This window comes from Ursus maritimus, unplaced genomic scaffold, assembly GCF_017311325.1.
Source record: "Ursus maritimus isolate PB19 unplaced genomic scaffold, ASM1731132v1 scaffold_21, whole genome shotgun sequence".
Classification (NCBI taxonomy): Eukaryota; Metazoa; Chordata; class Mammalia; order Carnivora; family Ursidae; genus Ursus; species Ursus maritimus.
Genome location: NW_024424564.1, coordinates 33,244,260 through 33,264,112, shown reverse-complemented (window position 1 = coordinate 33,264,112; position 19,853 = coordinate 33,244,260). Strand labels below are relative to the sequence as shown.

At 34.8% G+C, this 19,853-nt stretch overlaps 1 protein-coding gene across 1 annotated transcript in view; it reads right to left on the bottom strand.

The window, feature by feature from the left end:
• Positions 1-19,853, bottom strand: part of CFAP54 (cilia and flagella associated protein 54) — a 286,069-nt gene that overhangs the window by 152,078 nt on the left and 114,138 nt on the right. Inside the window, exons 26-32 of the mRNA XM_040637071.1 lie at positions 19,039-19,167; positions 17,215-17,329; positions 14,945-15,034; positions 14,298-14,424; positions 9,103-9,217; positions 8,458-8,558; positions 1,091-1,321 (exon numbers count right to left, since the gene is read on the bottom strand). Coding sequence (XP_040493005.1) covers positions 1,091-1,321; positions 8,458-8,558; positions 9,103-9,217; positions 14,298-14,424; positions 14,945-15,034; positions 17,215-17,329; positions 19,039-19,167 — 908 coding nt within the window. The remainder of the gene's footprint in view (positions 1-1,090; positions 1,322-8,457; positions 8,559-9,102; positions 9,218-14,297; positions 14,425-14,944; positions 15,035-17,214; positions 17,330-19,038; positions 19,168-19,853) is intronic.

The following is a 19,853-nucleotide window of genomic DNA, read 5'->3' as shown; positions in this document are numbered from 1 at the left end:
TATGGCTGTCACAGTCTCTCCTTCCTCCAACCCATTTGATATGTTCTTGCCAGAGAAATTTTTTATCATTGCCCTGCTCAAAAACCTTTAATAATCCCCACCGTATATAAATTAAAGTTCAGATTTAGTAGTTAAGACCCTCCATCATCTGGTACTTGTCTATTTTTTAAATTTATTTCACACCATTCCTTTCCATTTACCCTAAATTCTGGTCACACCATTTGGGGTTTCCTACCTGGGCTCTGACTCATGTGCTTCCAACCACATCGAATACCTCTTTCCCCATCTGCACATTTCTATATCTTGCCTATCCATCAAGAACCAGGCCAAGTGGCCCCTCCCCACAAAATCTTTCCTGTGAGTTTCAGTCAGAGGAAAGCCTTTTTCCCAGGAACAAAGAAGACTTTGTGTGTATACTTCACCTTATACCATTATTTACAATTGTTCTTTAACACTTGTGATTCACCCTGCCAGACTCTAACTTATATGTCCTGCTCATCTTTTCAGGCCCACTGTGTCTACCTCGGTACCTTGTAACTAACAGGTGCTCCGTTGTGTTTTTTCTTAATGAAAGACTCTACTCACCTTTTTAATGATTACATAGTATTTCATATTATGTACTTATCTTCTATTTTATCTCCCATAACACTTTAGCCAAAGACACTCAAGAGCTCAAAAGTGTCTTCTGAATTAAATGATATAAAGTGTACACTGTATGAGAAAATATGATCTGTGTTTATAGAGGCTTAAAATATACCTCAAAATGAAACAGCTTTGTCTATACCTAATAGCTACAGTTATTACACAATTAATATTGAATTTCTCTTGAAATGACACTATCTCCTTTACAGAAAGCTATATTAATAAACATATTCAAGATACATGCAGATTAGTACTTCCTAAGTGCTTATATCCAGCATTCGTTTGGAAAGATTCTGAGACAAGAAATTGAGTAATATACCAATGATCAGTAAAGAGAGAAGCACTCTGTAAACCTCTTTAAGTTATTATCAACACTGGAGCCCTGAACATAACAAATAAAATCCATGCTCATGCTAAAAAAGTATCATTCACAGCTAATATTCTATACCTGACCACTGGATGTGAAGGGCCAAATTTCATCTTCATACGTTCCCCTAGCTTCGTTAAAAGCAGGTTGAAGTGTGCACTTGCCAGATAGAGGTTCATCTGGGCTCTCCAGGGCATCTCCTCAAGAAATATTTGATGGAACCTCTTCCTTTTCACAAAATTTAATATTATAGGATTCAAGTTGTCCACCAGGCATCGAAAGGCAAGTTTTCTAACATCAGTTCTCTTATTTCTGCCAAGGAGAAACAAATTTTGAAATTACACAAGCTTCCAGATATTTAATAAAGAAGAATGATTCCAATTTGTATAAAATACACCAAGAAGTCACTTGACTGCCCTTATGCAAATGTTTCTGGTTTATTTATCATTTCCTTAGTGCTAAGAATGTGAAATAGTGCCATAGAGAAGCCATGAGGATAGACAGTAAGGACAAAGACATTACGTATTGCCTTCCATTCTCTCTGATGTCTGTGTCTTAAGCTCCAACCAGACAGCTTTTCTTTTCCATAACCAAAAGATTAGACAACTGAATTATAACATAATGTTCACATTCATCCCCTAACTTCAATATTAAACAAGAAAATCATTTCTCTGTATTGTTACTTAAGAAAAAAAACAATGGAGCAAAATTTTTTCCAACATTAGTTACAGCAGAAATAAAACATCAATCAACTATAAATGAAATAACTTCATAAATCCATATTCAATATGCTCTGGATAAAACTAATATTTCAAAATTTAGCTAATAGTTCATTTTTTAAGTGTAGCATTTATTCAATTTGTTTAAAATTATTCCTATCAAAATCTCAAAGTCATCCAACTATTTTTATAGTTGCATAATTGTTTACATGGCATGATTTGATTTCTTCAAAGTACTTCTTTTTTTTTTTTAATGTCGACAGTGCTACTGCCCCATTGGTCTGCGCCATTCTATCTGATTTATATTGGAGAAAGGAAAAAAATCTCAATTGGTAAGTAAGAGTATCTTGCTCGCTTTAATAGATAACGTGTCTGAATCTGACATGACATACACACACATGAAAAAGAAAGGAAGGTGGATGGAAGGTCAAGTCTCCTCAAAAGGTCCAGAAGAGTTTGACAAGACTAGCCACGTCATCTCTGCACTGAAGGTAAGAGTGTCCAGGGAGAGCAGTGACAGAGGATAGCCTTCCTCCATGCATCTTGTCAAGGTAGTAACAGACTCCAGGGAGCTTGGAAGGGAGTGAGAGCCAGTCCGGAGGGTAGACAATGTTTCTTCTTTTACTACCTGAGTAGTTCTTAATGTGCAGCATACTCCATGAGCAGCTCTGTGTCTCTATGAGCCACAGATGTGAGTGGATCCAGTAGCCAGAGAGGAAGCTCAGGAGGGAGTCAGCATAAATAAATGCTCAGTGATACGGAACCATAAGAAGAAGATGGAAACCTGAATTAGGAAAATATTAAAGAATCCAGACACTATCATCTGTATATTCAAGCTTGAATAAATAAGTGAATATATTGACATTAATGGAAACAGGATTCTTACCATTATAAAAAAAATTACAATTAGGGAAANNNAAAAACACTGGAAAGTATCTTGTGGTATGGAACTGAAACTGGACGTGTCAGTATGACCTTACAGTTTTAGATAGATACATAGATCTGTTTAGGTGGACATAGATATTTCCTAGTTTTGTCTGTTGAAAAGGCCTAGAAGCAAAGATACAGCAGTAGCCTCCAGAACGTAGATTCTAAATACCACTTCCACTAAAAGGAATCAGCTGGTTCCAGGACTGGGACAGGGAAGGTACAAGATGAACACGTTGTGGTAAATAAGAAGCTCAAAAAAACGATGGGGACACGCCAAAAAGACCAAAGAGCTAGGCTGAAGGGCTCCTGATGGCCAAATCTGGAGCAATTTGAGACTCAAAATAAATAATAATGTTAATTTAATAAAGGATATCCACAAAAACAAACCTACCACAAATATAATTCTTAATGATAAAATGTTGAAAGCTTGAAAGCTTTTCCTCCAAAATGGGAATCAAACAAAGATACCCACTAGTATCATTTCTTTCAGCACTGAAATAGTGGGCTTAGCAAGAATAAAAAGCAAGAAAAAGGCAGTGGGGGAAAGGGAGTATAAGGATTGAAAATAAAGAAGTAAAACAGCTGTCAATCATAGACAATACAATTGTATATTTATAAAATCCAAAATGACCTACAGATAAGGTATTAGAATTAATCAGTGAATTTATTAAGCCCGTGGAAGACAAATATACAAAAAATAATTCTATTTTTACATACCAGCAATAAACAATTAAAAATAAAATTCTAAAAAGATATTTCTAGCAGCTTAAAAAATATCTAGGAAATAACCAAAGCAAAGATGTATAAGACCTACTCACAGAAAATAGAAATTATAAGGATAACTTTAAAGTATATAGAACTAAATGAGAATAAAAACACTACCATATACTAAAAATTATAAGGTACAGTTAAAATAGTGATAAGAAGGAAACATGTTAGCCTTCAGTGTTTTCTGATTCAGAACAATCCCAACCAAATTTCCAACAAGTTTTTTGTATTTTTAAATTACCAACAAAATTTCTATTTTTCTCCATGAATTACTTCTATATGTCTATTTAAGACTTCCCAATGTATAAGATCTTTTTGATTCTATCTTTTCAAAAATCAGTCTACTGTAATCAATTATAGTAAAACGTGGTTTGTATGAGTCCAATGTTTGAAATTTCTTAAGATTGGCCTTATAGTCAAAACTATAAATGTTCTACGTATGCTTTAAAAAATAAATGCTTTTTTTTTTAAAAAAAATCCTCTAAAAAATAGGCATTTTCTAGTTGTTGGCAATTCATGACCTTTTTTCTCCTGAATTTAGAATCAGCTTGTCCATCAAGATAATCCCAAAATCAAATGAGGTAAGCATCCTACAACTGTATATACTCTTAGTGAAATATCTGTTCATGTTTCTTTATCACTTTTTTTATAATTTTATTTTAAGTGTCTTTTGCTCATTTTCTAATTGGACTGTTTGTTTTTATTATTCTTTTGAATTTTGAGAGGTCTTTATATATTCCAGATATGAGGTCTTTCTTGGATATGTGGTTTGCAAATACTTCCCAGTATGTAGCTTATCTTTTCATCCTTTTCATAGGGTCTTTCACAGAGCAAAAGTTTTAAATTTTGATGAAGCCTGAGGTTGTATGGTAAGCATATGTTTAATTTTATAAGAAATCCCACAGTCTTTTCCAGAGTGGCTGTATCTTTTTACATTCCCACCAGCATTGTATGCATGACCCAGCATTTAGTGTTATCACTATTTTTTATTTTAGCCATTAAAATAGCTTTTAGTGATACCTTGCGGCTTTAATTTGCATTTCTCTAATGGCTAATAATACTGAACATCTTTTTATGTGTTTATTTGCCACCTGTATATAAGCAAAACTTTCAATATCTCTTCACAATATGACAATCCACACAGAAAACCTGTATCTATAAATAAATTATCAAGCCTGTAGAAGATTGAATTGTTTAGAAATCACTTAAGTTCCTATACAAGCGAATAGAAGCATTCAAAAATGTAATTTTAAAATACGATTTACATTAATACCTTCTTTGATGAGGCTAATGAAAGATGTATAACATCTTTACAGAATGTATCATAAAAATTTATTGAAAGACATAAGTATGTGGTCTGTATACTAATAGAAAGAATCAATACTGGGGGGGGGGGAACTTCCCAAACCAATCTATATAGTCAATTATATGTCTATTAAAATCATGAGTTTTTTGTGTTACTTGACAAGCCATTTCAAACTACTCTGTGGAAGAATATTGAAGACTTTTGTGAACATGGTGGAGAGACTTGTTCTATCAGACAACAAGAATCAATTTAATGCTAGAATAAGTATGATGGTGTGATACTGATCCACAAAAAGATAAACAGACTAGGACAGAAAAGAGAACTCAAAACTATATATATGAAAACTTGCTAAGTCGGGGTGCCTGGGTGGCTCAGTAGTTAAGCATCTGCCTTCAGCTCAGGGCGTGATCCCAGAGTCCTGGGATCAAGCCCCACATCAGGCTCCCTGCTCTGCTGGGAGCCTGCTTCTCCCTCTCTCACTCCCCCTGCTTGTGTTCCCTCTCTCATTGGCTGTCTCTATTTCTGTCAAATAAATAAATAAATCTTTAAAAAAAGAAAAAAGAAAAGAAAAAAGAAAACTTGCTAAGTGACAAAAGTGACAGTGGTGACAGAATAGACTACTTGATAAATGGCTAATAATGGCTACTTGATAAATGGGGCTAGCCAGTTGGGCACCTATAATAAAACTACAAAAGATGGGTAAGGGGACTCTTCCTCTCATGAGTCACAGAAATAAAATACAGTTAGATGAAACTCCAAATCTGGGGCACCTGGGTGGCTCAGTCAGTTAAGCGTCTGCCTTCAGCTCAGCTCATGATCCCAGGGTCCTGGAATCGAGCCCCGCGTCAGGCTCCCTGCTCAGTGGAGAGCCTGCTTCTCCCTCTCCCTTTGCCCCTCCCCCCGCTTGTGTGTTCTCTCATTCTGTGTGTGTGTGTGTGTGTGTGTGTGTCTCTCAAATAAATAAAATCTTAAAAAGAAAAAGAAATTCCTAAATGTGAAAATCTAAAATATAAATTCACACTATCTCGTTCAAAAACAGCAAAGAGAAATGGTGATATATTTTGCTCCATTAACAATTATAACTTTTGATTTAACAAAGAAAACCTTTAAAATGTAAATAGATGAGCCACAAACTGGGAAAAGCAGTAGTATCCAAACTTCTAAAAATAAATGAGAAAACAACAAAAGTTTTTAAGTGTACAAAGGATCTAAACAAGCAGTGCCGAGAACAGAAAAATCCTAGGGTCTAATAAAAACATGAAAAGATGCCTAACCTCATTAGTAAGCAAAGAAATAAAAATTAAAATAATAATGACATAAAATTTCATAACTCAACAGTCCACAAAAATTCAAAAATTTAATAATAATATCAAGTGTTGGTAAAGATGTTGAAAAATGGAAACTTGACACACCACTGATGAAAATCTAAGGGCAACTTAGCAATAACTAGTAATATGAAAAATCTTCATATCTTGGGAACTATACTCCTCAATCAATGAGAGATGAAGAACACAATAAATGAGATTAGAAACAGGTTTGACATAATGAACAGCGGTTTGGAAAAAAAAGGAGGAATGAATTAGTGACCCAGAAGACAAAATAATCGAAAATAATGAAGTTGAACAAAAGAGAGAAAGAAGAATTATGCAACATAACAATAGACCTAGGGAACTCAGTGACTCCGCTAAATGTAATAACATTCATATTATAGAAGTCTCAGAAGAAGAGAGAGAAAAGCAGGCAGAAGATTTATTTCAAGAAATAATAGCAAAAAACTTCCCTAATCTGAGGAAAGAAACAGATCCATGAGGCACAGAGAACACCCATCAAAATCAACAAAAGCATGCCAACACCAAGACACATTGTAATTAAATTTGCAAAATATAGTAATAAAGGAAAAACCTTAAAAGCAGCAAGATAAAAGAAGTCCTCAACTTACACAGGAAAACCCATAAGGCTACCTGGAAACTTCTCAAAAGAAACTTGGCAAGCCAAAAGGGAGTGACATCATATATTCAAAGTGCTGAATGAGAAAAATTTGCAGCCAAGAATACTGTATCCAGCAAGGCTATCATTCAGAATAGAAGGAGAGATAAAGAGTTTCCCAGACAAACAAAAACTAAAGGAGTTCATGACCACTAAACCAGCCCTGCAAGAAATACTAAAGGGGACTGTTTTGAGTGGAAAGGAGGGACCAAAAGTGACAGATAAGATAGGATCAGAGAAAATCTCCAGAAATGACAAAACAAGTAATAAGATGGCAATAACTACATACCTATCAATGATTATTCTGAATGTAAATGGACTAAACAAGACCCATCTATATGCTGGCCATAAAAGACTCATTTTAGACCTAAAGACACCTGCAGATTGAAAGTGAGGGGGTGAGGAACATTTATCATGTAGTTGGGTGTCACAAGAAAGTCAGAGTAGCAATACTTACTTCAGACAAACTAGACTTTCTGTTCTTGTTGTTTTTATCCTTCTTTGGTATTTAGGGCAGTACTGGCCTCATGAAAAGATTTTGAATGTGTTTCCTCTATTCCATTATTTGCAAGATTTTGATAAAGATTGCCATTAATTATTTTTCTTAAATGCTTGTTAGAATTCACCAATGAAACCAGGTGATCTTGAGCTTTTCTGTCCTGGGAGATTTTTGATTCCTAATTCAGCTTTCATTCTTGTTATTGGTCTAAGAAGATGTCCTACTTCAAGATTCATGATTCAATCTTTGTAACTTGCTTGTTTTTAGGAATTATCTGGGGTTTTTTTCTAAGTTATTTGATTCATTAGTATATAACTGTATCTAGTAATCTGTTATCATACTATGTATTTTTGTGGTTATCTGTTCTATTTTGTTCTCTTCCATTTCTCATTTTGGTTGTTGAGGCTTCTTTTTTTTTTTTCTTAGTTAATGTAGTTAGAGCATTGCCAATTTTGTTTATTTTATTTTTATTTTTTTGGAAAAACTGGTCGTTACTTTCAATGTTATATTCTTGCTTATTCTGGTCTCTATTTTATTTATGTCTGATTTTTCTTTGTTATTTCCTTCCTCTACTAAATTTCAGCTAAATTTCTTCTTTTTCTAGTTCCTTGTGGTATAATGTTGTTTATCTGAACTTGTTTTCTTAGTACAAACATTTATAGCATAAAAAACTCATAATTTAAATGAAGAAAATAAAGGAATAATCAAACAGATAGTAGGCAAATGCAAAGTGAGAGTGGTTCTATTAATATGTACATGTTGCTCTTAAATTCCAAATCACTAAACAGATAAAGATATTTATGTATATAATGAAGATAAGATATATAAAGGATATATAAGAATCATAAGTTCATACTCATAAAAATAGAAGCTAAATGTTTTACCATGATAAGTTATGGTTTCAGTTTTTTTGAACAAGAACATAAGGACCACCAATAATGAAAAGTAATTTATGAACTGGTCTCTTAACCACCCTATCTAAACTTTTCCTGCCACCACTTCCACCCAAGGCCAGTTATTCTACAGCATATCATCCTGTTCACTTATTTTATAAAATGTATCAAAATTTTACACTGTCTTGTTTATTTGTGTGTTTACTTACTTATTGCACTCCTGTCATTAGTATGTAAGTTTCCCAAGGGCAGTGATGTTATCTATCTAGTCCACCATTATATCTCTAGTTCCTAAAATAATGCCAACCACATAGTAACATTTACTGAATTAATTAATCATTTAATACCTTTCATGTTCCACCATTTCAGAAATAGATGGATTTTTGGAAAAAAATTCTCTTAGAGTTTCCTTTCTTTTACTTCTTTTTCTTGGCAACAGTTCCACAGTCTTAATATGAGAGATGAAAAAAATGTTATAAATTAAATCGAAACTCTGAACACAATGCTATAATTTATTCATACTCTAATGCTTATCTCTTGACATTGAAATACAGTGATTTCTTTATACCCCCAATTAAAATTACTATCAAAAGAAACAAAAAATATATGATTATAAAAATATCCATGTAACAAATTAAGAATTATAATGTACTGGGACAGCTGGGTGGCTCAGTCAGTTAAGTGTCCAACTCTCGATTTTAGCTCAGATCATGATCTCAAGGTTGTGAGATCAAGCCCCAAATCAGGCTCCATGTGGAGCCCGATTAAGATTCTCTCTCCCTCTCCCTCTGCCCCTCCTCCCCCTCACTTATACACACATGCCCATGCTTTTTCTCTCCCTCCAAAAAAAAAAAAAGAATTATAATGTACTATATAATAAAATTGTTTGTTGGTATTTCCTTCTGTTTCATATTATAATGCAGCCAATCATCTTTAGATACATGAATCTCTTATTTCATTAACTTAAAATTCAAAACTCATAAGAAGCTTACTCTTCCAATCTCCATTACTGCAGCTTTGAACTTCTTCAAAGGTTTGGTTGTCTTTTTGCACAAAACATTATCCTTATATTTCATTTTTCTTATTCTAAGTAGGGACTCATTCCTCCTAATACAAAAAAGATAAAGTCAGTTAAAAGGATCCATAAGAATTTGCAACCCTATATCAAAGCAATAAATCTTTAATGAATGTTGTCACTGAAATTATACGAGAAGAATATCCAAAATTGTTTGTGTCTCATGCATAAATTAGATTGTGATATTCCTGATCACCAAGGAATAGCTGGCCTCTTGAAAGAGTAAAATGTAAATCATAGCATAAAATGTGAGCTGACATGTGACATAGGAAAAATAGAATTGGACTGAAAATAAAACAACATGAACATGTCCCTTTAAAACTGAAAAGATAATTATGTAAGAGTGACCCTGGACAAGCTATCTTGCTTGCCACAGATTTCAGTCTCTTTGGTTCCATCATGTCCAGGCTCCTAGACACTATCACCTTCTGGATACCAACAGGTGCTAAGTATTTTATATGACTACAAAAACTTTTCCCTTCCCCCAATCACTTGTTGAAGTTCTTAATCTCATTTTTTCAATCTGCATGGACCCCTATGGCAATTCTTCAAATACTGTGAAGTCTCTTATTATCCCTCCTTCAACTGATACTTATCATTTATTTTCCATGTAATTTATATATTTTCTAAAATTTCTATTTCTTTGAGTAAGTACTTGCTAATTCCAGCAAAACCCTGCTATCTTTGGGATGCCTGGGTGGCTCAGTCAGTTAAGTGGCTAGGAGCCTGGACATGTCGGGTAAGCACCCAACTCTCAGTTTGGGCTCAGGTCATGATCTCAAGGTCCTGGGATTGAGCCCCAAGTCAGCGCAGAGTCTGCTTGTCCTTCTCCCCCTCTGTTCCTCCCTCCACTCGCACTCTCTCTCTCAAGTAAATAAATAAAACCTTAAAAAAGAAAAAAAAAGGAAAGAAAACCAACCGTGCTATCACATGATAAGTGGGGTCCAAAACTTAAATTGAATAAAATGTAGGGTCATATAAATTCAAGGCAAATAGTGAATGGGTGAGTCTAGATAGCTAGTTACACGGTTTGGGGTTCCAAATTCATCTTAAAACTCACACAGGCAGTTGGCCACTTGCTTCAATTTTAATGAAGATGATCCTGGATCCTGTGGTTGGTTGGGACTCCAGACCAGTTGCAGCAGTTCCAAGGGTCTCCCAGCTAACTGACACTCATTTTGGTAAATGTTTAGTCTGCCTGAACTAAGAAGCTTAGACCAGTGACCACTGGGAGGTGGGTATCCACCCTCTGCAACTTGCATTTTGAAACTGGTTACCAGCCATTTTCTAAGCAGGTTGTTCTCCTCCCTACCTCCTGACTCTCCCATCCCCCAGAATGCTTGAGTTTGTTGCTGTTACTGTAGAAAGAGATAGGAAGGAGAGGAGGTCACAGATAAATACTCGCCATCCTCCTATCTTCTCAACATCCACCTCCATGCTCTGAAGAATCTCACCCCCTGAATCAATTAAACTCCTCCACTTCTCAACCTCTTCACGGAATGCTTCCTCCTAGCTTTTTATTTTGTTTATGGCATGTTATGAAAAATGGTATTTTAAAATTTTCATGTAGTCAATGCTATCGATCTTTGATTTCATGGCTTATTCATTGTTTTGATTACTTATGTTACTACCTGTTTCTAACATGAAACATCGAATCCCAATAGCTGTCTGCCTATTATTTCACAAACAGAACTATGTTATACTTTATTTGATAATACAAATCTCTGTTTTGCTCTTTTTCCTTTTTCAAATATTTGTCATTATTCTACACCATTCCATAAAGCTAATATGATTGGAGTTACATTAAACCAAAAAATTAATTCAAAAATAATAGAAATTACAGTAGTCCATCTGCCCATCAAGTAATGCACTATGTCTCCATTTATTCAAGTCATTTTTAAAAATATCTCTTAGTAAAAATGTTTGGTCTTCTTTTATTAGCCTAAGTCCCCTCACAAATCCTGATAAAGTTAATCCTGTGCTTCACAGAAATGGGATCATTTTTCCATTATACTTTCCAGTTGATATAGGAAAGCTATTGGTTTTGTAGCTAGCTATCCCATGGAATTCTATTATTATTTCTGATAGTTATCAGTTAATTAGCTTAAGTTTAAAAAAACTATTATTTGCAAATACCAATCATTTTATCTCCTTTTCAGAGTATTTCACTGAGGAATTCGTTTGACAAACATTTTTGAGACCCTATTATGTGATGATCACATGAATTCTAATCCTAATTTCTATTTCTTATTTTAACGCACTGGCAAGAATTTTCAGAACAATATTAAATGATAGAGGGAATAATAAGTTTCCTTATTATAAAGCTTATTTTAAAAGAAAATATTCTTCTGATCCTAGTTTGCCAAGAATGGTTGTTGAATTTCACCACATGACTTTTTAGCATCTACTCCAGGCTCCTTTGACTACTAGTAATAATTACATTTACAGATTTCCTACTATATTTATATTGATAATAAGATCTACATTTTCTTTTTTTTTTTAAGATTTTATTTATTTATTTGACAGCAAGAGAGGGAACACAAGCAGGGGGAGTGGGAGAGGAAGAAGCAGGCTCCCAGCGGAGGAGCCTGATGTGGGGCTCGATCCCAGAACGCCAGGATCACGCCCTGAGCCAAAGGCAGATGCTTAACAACTGAGCCACCCGGGGCACCCCAAGATCTACATTTTCAACACTGAATTTATAACGTATTTTAAGAATTTTTGTTTCTATATATACTGCTAAGACTGATTTATAATTTTTTTCATTCTTTTTATAAACCTGTTATCAGAGACTCCTGTGATAAATTTACTAGGAAACTTTATACCCATGTGCTGAAGTAGCTTTATGTAAAGTAAAACTTATTTGTTCCTTTAAAATATAAAAGAACTAGCCTAAAAAAAAATCTGAGCCATTCAAATTCTTTTTAATACTTCAATTTTTATAATTTAAATTTTTCCAGATTATCATCACTTTAAATTAGAAATTTCAAATTTATTCATATTAAATCATATATGCTATTATCTAATGTTTGTTTAACTACTTCCAAATTTAGAATTATTACTTCTTTGGAGTACTTGTATTTCACTTTTTCTTATTATGCTGGTTGGAAATTCACCTAATTTATTAATATCTTCAAAAAACTAGCTCTACCAGTTATCAATTAAATGATTTTTTTTTTTAAGAGAGGGAGAGAGAGCAAGAAAGAGCGGGGTGGGGGTGCAGAGGGAGAGGAAGACAAAGAATCTCAAGCAAGCTCCCCACCCAGCATGGAACCATACAGGGGTTCAGTCTTACAACCCTGAAATCATGACCTGAGCTGAAGTCAAGAATCCAACACTAAACCAACTGAGCCACCCAGGTGTGCCTTCAATTAAATGATTTTAAAACCAACTTATAATTGTTTAATTTCAACTTGTATTTTTATTTTCTTTCTTCTGTTTTCTTAGATCTATTTTATTTTCTAATTGCTTGAGTTCAATAAAAATTCATTTGATTTTATTTTTCTTATTTAGTAATAGAGGCTTCTATTAAGGATTTCTAATTGCTGTTTTGAGCACATTTGATACTAGGGTTTCTCATCATCATTACTTTCAAAAGTCTCTATACTTTTGGTTAGATTTCTTTTTTGATCCAATAGTTATATATATGGCAGTAATGTATTTTGTTGTAAAATTTCAGTTTTATTATACTGTCAGAGAATGTGACCTTTACAAATTTTAGTCTAGGTTATCTGCTGAGCCCTATTTTGCAGCTTAAATATTACTTTTTTTAAAATTTAATGAGTGCTTTAAAGGGTATTTAGTCTCAATTGGCTATATATATTAAATTAATCTTATTAATTATATATATTTTCTGTGTCCTTTTTATTCTTTTTAAAGTAGCATGTTAAACTCTCTCAATATTATAATATTTTGTCAAATAAGTTATTTCAACAGTTATTTCCATATACATGGATTTTTTGTTATGTAAAACATGCAAATTCATAAAATATCTTCATTGTGATTTATAAGCATTATTGGTAGAATCATCCACTTTGAATATGAAAAGGTAGAATTGAAAATAAGTAACAAAGAGATTGTTCTTTAAATGTTACCAGGACAACTGATAAACTGGGGAACCCAAAGTTTAATCTAAATCCCCATACCAAAATAAATTCTATATGGATTAAAACATTAAATATAAATCATGAAATCATAAAATTGGAAGAGAATACAGCTGCACATTTGCCTGTTGCAGAATATTTTCTTTGTGCAAAAATATGTTAAGCATATGAACATAAAAAGAAGACAGATATTACTATCAAGGTAGATATCAAGGTTTTCCATCTGCTCCTCCTCTATATTCCCTGACTTGGAGAAGAACATCCTAAAACATCTGCTCAGCCTTGAAAATTGAAATCATTACCTTTGTTTTGAACTCAGTCATACTACTCAATTTCCAACGTTGAGTCTTTTGTTATACCACTGGTCAATGCTTCTAAGCCACTCATTCTGCTTTCCTTGAAGAATATCTATTATTCTTAGGTTGGACCTCCACAGTCAGCCCTCCAAATCTCACTGCACACCAAAAGTGTCTTCTGCTTCTCTTTGGTATTAAGAATGTGATTTACAGCTTCCAAACTTCTAATTTCGGCTACAGTCTTTTTAATTTAATAGCACTCTCTGACTAATTCTCTGAATATTATAACCTGTTTCATTTGATAAAAGCAATTTTCTCCTTTATCATCTGAGAATATGAAGTACATATATTCCAAGCTTTTGTTCTAATAAATGAAGTGCCCGTTTTAGGAAGAATGTTTTTCTATAGGTTTTTATGAGAATGTTTCTCTTTCGCTGCCATTTTTTAAACAGACCTCATGTTATTAATGTTTCTTTTTACTAAAATGAGAGATAAGTCTATGCCCAATGGTGAAAGAAAAGTCCCATTGTTGGAAGAAAATGTTTGTTCATTTACATACACAGACACAAATCCTCACTGTCTTGTTGGTGGCTGTTTACCCCACCCTAGGTGTATACCCCACTCTCTTTTTCATCCATCATATGTATCTTAAAGTCACAATGTTACCTATCTTTTAAAGTTGTAAATATTAATAAAATATATATTACAAATACCTTTTCAAGAAGTCACAAACAGGATTTGTTATCTCCACCATAAGATGAAATTTTTCATCATTCATACATTTTAGCATAACTTGTGTAAAGAATTCTAGGAATCTAGGTCTCTGCTTAAATTTCATAACTGTGAAAACAAAGAAGTGTAGCAGTAAATGTGGCAAGAACTCCTGTTTTTCTAAGATCAAATAGTCCTTTATAGTCTATATTTTATTTATTTTTCCAAATATCTCAGTGTTGAGAAAGAGTTCATAAAAGTTACCTCTAATATATTACAAGTTAGGGGGAAAAACTGCTGATATTATCAGAATTACTAGTTACCCTAATTTTTTTTTACTCTGAGTTAAACAGTAATGTTATTTCTTCGTAGCTGAACTTAAAGATCACTCACATTTTTCAATTTCCTAGTTTTCATAAGTTTCATAATAATATCATTTACTACTAAAATAAGTCACCATTCAAGGTTCTGTATTTCCAGATTTTAAATCACATTACTTGACAGTCAATATTCTGCATTATTCTGAAAGGATAAGAACCCAGAACCTTCTGCCTAGAAAGGTGAAAGCTTTCAGATAACAGAACCCGCAGAATAAATGATCTTCAATAGAAAATTGAGTGAACAACATATAAACATTTAGATTACCTACCTTCTTTCACAGCACCTTTGACTGACCAGTTTAAAACAATAGGGTAAAGAAATATAGGGTCCTCGGCTCCTGACAGTTCAGTTGTAACATCTAAGGTTTAAAAAATTAGTAAGTTGTAGGTTCCATCTAACATGAATAACCAAAAATGAAAATTCTTTGGAAGGAACAAAAAACAGGAAAATGCTCATGTATTCATTTTAAATTATGTGCCTTCAAAATGTCAACTATATCATTATATTTTGGAGTTAAAAAAATCCAGTGATCTCAATTATTTTCCTTTCCTTTTCCCCCCTAAAAGCCAAGGAGTCCACCACCAAATAGGTGAAGAGTTTCCAGGGCATCAGTCTCTTGTTTTCAATAGCTGTCGTATATCAGTGAACCCCAGACTCTGAAACCTACCAATTACGTTAACTTCATCCTTACAAAATTACCTTTAAAAGAAAGGAAAGTATAGAATAATGAACAGCACAGCCACTGGAGCCAGGCCGCCTGGGTTCAAATTCTAACACTGAAACTTTTTAGTTACGAGACCTTGGGAAGTTACTCAAAATCTCTGTGCCTCAGTTTCTTTAGCTTTAAGATGAGGATAATAGTACCTTCCTCATATGGTTCTTATATAAGGTTATATGTATGTGTAAACATTTAACATAATTTCTGGCACATGGAAAGCACAGTATAAAACTATTATTTCTATTATTGTTCTGTTATTAAATCTTTTGTTTGGCTAATAACATTACATTGTGCTTCTTAGTAAAATGTTTTTTATTGATAATATGAAAATAATTCACATTCCTAAAACACTTTACATTTTGGGGCTCCTGGGTGGCTCAGTCAGTTAAGCATCTGCCTTCAACTCAAGTCATGATCTCAGGGTCCTGGGATTGAGCCCTGCATCAGGCTCCCTGTTCAGTGGGGAGTCTGCTTCTCCCTCTGCCCCCGTCCTTGCTCATGTGTTCACTCTCTCTCTCTCCCCCTTATGAATAAATAAAATCTTTAAACAAATAAATCAGGTCACCTGGGTGGCTCAGTCGGTTAAGCATCTGCCCTCGGGTCAGGTCATGATCCCAAAGTCCCGGGATCGAGTCCCACATTGGGCTCCCTGCTCAGTGGGGAGCCTAGTTCTCTGCCCCTCCCCTGGCTTCTGTTCTCTCTCTCTCTCACCCTCTCTCTCTCAAATAAATAAAATCTTTAAATTAAATCTTTAAAAAAAAAATCAATAGAAAAGAATTATAGTTTTATAACAAGACAATCACACCTTTCCCAAAGCTAGGTTTACTGGTTATGTGAATAATAGAGCATTGGCTTCAATTCATAAATTCAACTTGAAGCAGACTCGGAACATCCTGAGAGAGAGAGAGAGAGAGAGAGATCCAGATTAGGGAATTCTGAACCCAGATATAACTGAGGCACACAATAAGAAAAGTGAAGTAGGGACACCGAATTCTACGAGTGGAGTCAGCTCCAAAAAGGCTAAGTGACCAAAAGTGGAACCTCCGACTTGAGAAAAATTTAGAGAAAAAGGGTACTTTCTTGTTCTTCTAGAATATTTGAAGTACCTGCTTTTAAAAAGTGTGATAATATTTATCACCACGAGAAACTAAATCAATTTCTTAAGCAGACTTCCAAACCGCAAACTCCAAAATTTCAATCATTGTGTTAACATTGGTCCATTATGAAATTACTATTTGGCACAATGACCCAAAATTAAACTACTCTTTCACTTGAGTAGACCGTGATTCAAATCACTCACACATTAACACCCTCCACGCTATCCTTTTATTTCTCAGTTACGTTTTTGCCTTTAGAGTAGGGACTCTCAATTTTGTGCCCTCCTCTCCAATATATGTGCTTCCGAGGTGATTGTGGCAACTGGGGGGATGGGGTCGGTGCATCTGTAGGAAGAGGCCAGGGATGCCGCTCAACACCCCAGGGTGCCCCACAGTGAAGAATCAGCAGCCCAGATTGGCAATAGTGCCGAGGTTGAGAAACCCTGCTTTAGAATCAGAAGATTCAGGCTCAAAAACAAGCCAGCCATGTAATCCTAAATAAATCACTTAATCTTTATGAACCACATGGGCTGGGGGGAGGGGGAGGCAGCGGTTAACAATCCGTTATTAACAGAGTATTGTTAGGATTAATGGCATAATGTAAAAGCACCTTAAAGGATTTACCAAATGCTAATCTCATCTTAATCCTTTTAACAAAATATTTTCTGATTTTAAAAAACATAACACTAAACAGAAGTATCTAGAAAGGAAAAAAATGACTACATTGCTTTGTCAGTTTGAGTAGGTGTGTCTCCAACAAGGCCAGCTGTTCATTTATTTTTTCAGGTAATAATATCTGCTGTGGCTTCTTAGGCTTGGAAGACTTCTTGGAAGAACCCTAAAAGCATTGGGGTCAGAATGTCAGAATGTACCTCAACATGTTTCAACAATTGTCACTTTCAAGTAGTAATCTTTAAATTATTATTTCATACTTTCATGCTTGGTAGACAAAACTATGATTTACATGGCCAAGTGATATAAATTAATAATAGTAATAGTCATTTCATTCTAACTAAAAGACAAACATAATACTCAGTGTTTTATACAGGTTGCGCAAAATATTTCTTCTCTTCCCTTCTCCCTTCCTTCCAATAACTTCCACCCCCCTAACTAGCACCACCCCCTTCAACCAACATACACACTCTTCTGAAAGCAGCTAAGGGTCAAACTCTAAAAAATCCTCAAAAGAAAATTCCCAGCCTGCCCTCAGAAATGTATTCCTTTTTCCTTCTTCCTTTTTTCTTTCTTTTTCCCTGAGGAGCTTCTTTACAACTAAGCTAATTGCCTTTGCTGCTTTGCCTTTCAATGAAACATAACAAGATCGGCAATTAGTGGATTAAGCATTGGCAGGTCTGTGCGCAGGCTCCCCACCATGTTTTCAACAGTCTGAGCCTGAGAACTGAACGTGTTAAAGTCTCCTGTTCTCCAAAGAAACAAAAAACAAAAGAACAAAAAAAACCCTCCCAAGCCCCTACAGGCTTCAAGGGACCTTGAGTGGCTATAAGGAGTTCTGACTCCTAGAAATTCGGTATTAGCTTCTCAGTCCCTACAGTCTTACAAACAAGTAGCACGACCTTCGACCTTCCGCTGGGCTTGAGGCGCCATGGAAAGAGGCAAGAAGTCCTGTCCTACAATGATGTGAAGAAACAGGGTTCTGAGTCAAGGCCTGGGTGACATAAACAGCCCGGCTGATGGACTCTGAGAGTGAACACCACTTGGTGGAAAAAGGCCTCAAATTGCATCCAGCTTAATCAAAATTCTCTCTAGACAAAATAACCACCACACCAAAAAAAAGGATTATGGCTAAAAAAGTATATCCAGTAAAACAGTGGTGATTTCTGAAGCTTTTTTGTGGCAAGCAAACACTTACATATAATTCAGCATACAAAAGAGACAGAAATGGGGCTATTCCAATGGAAACAGAGTCCAGGAGTGATAGTCTCTACCCCCACCCCAGTCAGTGAAGGGGCTTCAAGTGATTCTGAGTGCTCCTCAGAAACCCAATAAACTAAGCAACATTTCACAATTTGATCCACAAAACACATAACCACATGGTCTTAAGAAAAGGCAATAAAACAGGTTCTATAAGACCCGTGCTTGGGAGGCAGATATTAAAAAGCAGTCTCAGACATTAGCAGTCTCATAAAGAAGACAATTGAGGTGTCACAATGAGTTTAGGAAAAATCCACTGCGAACAAAGTAAAAAGCTCTGACATGTATTTACTACATTCGATAACCCACCCAGAATAATAAAACCTTCAGTTTGGAAGAGACTTTAGAGGGCTCTTAGTTCCAGGCTCAGCTGGGTGTAGGAAGCTCTCTATCAGTGCCTGACTAATGATCAGTACTGGTGAGAGGGGGCTCTTCAGTATTCTAGCAGGAATCCCTTTAAGTAAGGAAGGGCTTCATTACATAGTACTTCTTGTTTATATAAATATGACAAATTTAAAATTGATCAATTTTCTAACATATTTGCTAACACTACATGACCCTTTTAAAAGACTCAAATAGGTATGTGTTTTAAGATGACAAACAAAAATCAATTACCTCCTCCTGTATTTCTTCTTGGTCAGACACACCAAATAGAGATCTGCACCCTGATGTGATGTCCAACATCTTTTTTCCATAATTTATAATCATTACTGCCAGGTCATATTCTTTCCATGAACGCAGAATCTAATTTAAAATATTTATTAATTATCCATGTTGGAAACATTTGTCTATTTTCAAGTGTCATCAACCATCTTTCATAAATTCAGAAGTCCCATTAAGGTTTTGAGTCTAGAATTCCCATGATTTCCTTAAGGAAACTGGAAGAGTATGTTTTGTTAGAAAGCTGAAATGAGCAAATACTTCCTCTCCTTTCAACTTTGCTTTCTGACATACTTGGGTCCAAGGCTTGGAGAGAACTAGAGAGAACTGGGCAACCTTTTCACCACTTTTTAATACGCCAGTAGAAAATGATAAGTGATAAAGAATTTCTCCAATCAACAGAAAAATAGAGAACCATTCTACTTAACACACCAAATGGTGAACAGAAACAAAAGACCATGCCAGATGTTTAGCATAATTTTTAAACAGTGCAAAAATAATGAAACATTTAAGATGACGTGTCTCAGAAGTGGCACTTTATTTGGAATTCTGGCAACTTTTAGAAAAAATACTGCTGCTTAAAGAAGAAAGATCGAGCCATCTGAAAAGACTACCAATGTTTTAAACAGAACAGAGAAAAGAAACAGAGCCATTAGACTAATTGGGCTTTCCATGTCATAACAGAAAATCCATACAAAAATGTGTTTATAAAAAATGAACACCTAAAATCTGGAACTCGAGGTGAGGCCAGGGCTCTGGGGCTATTGGTC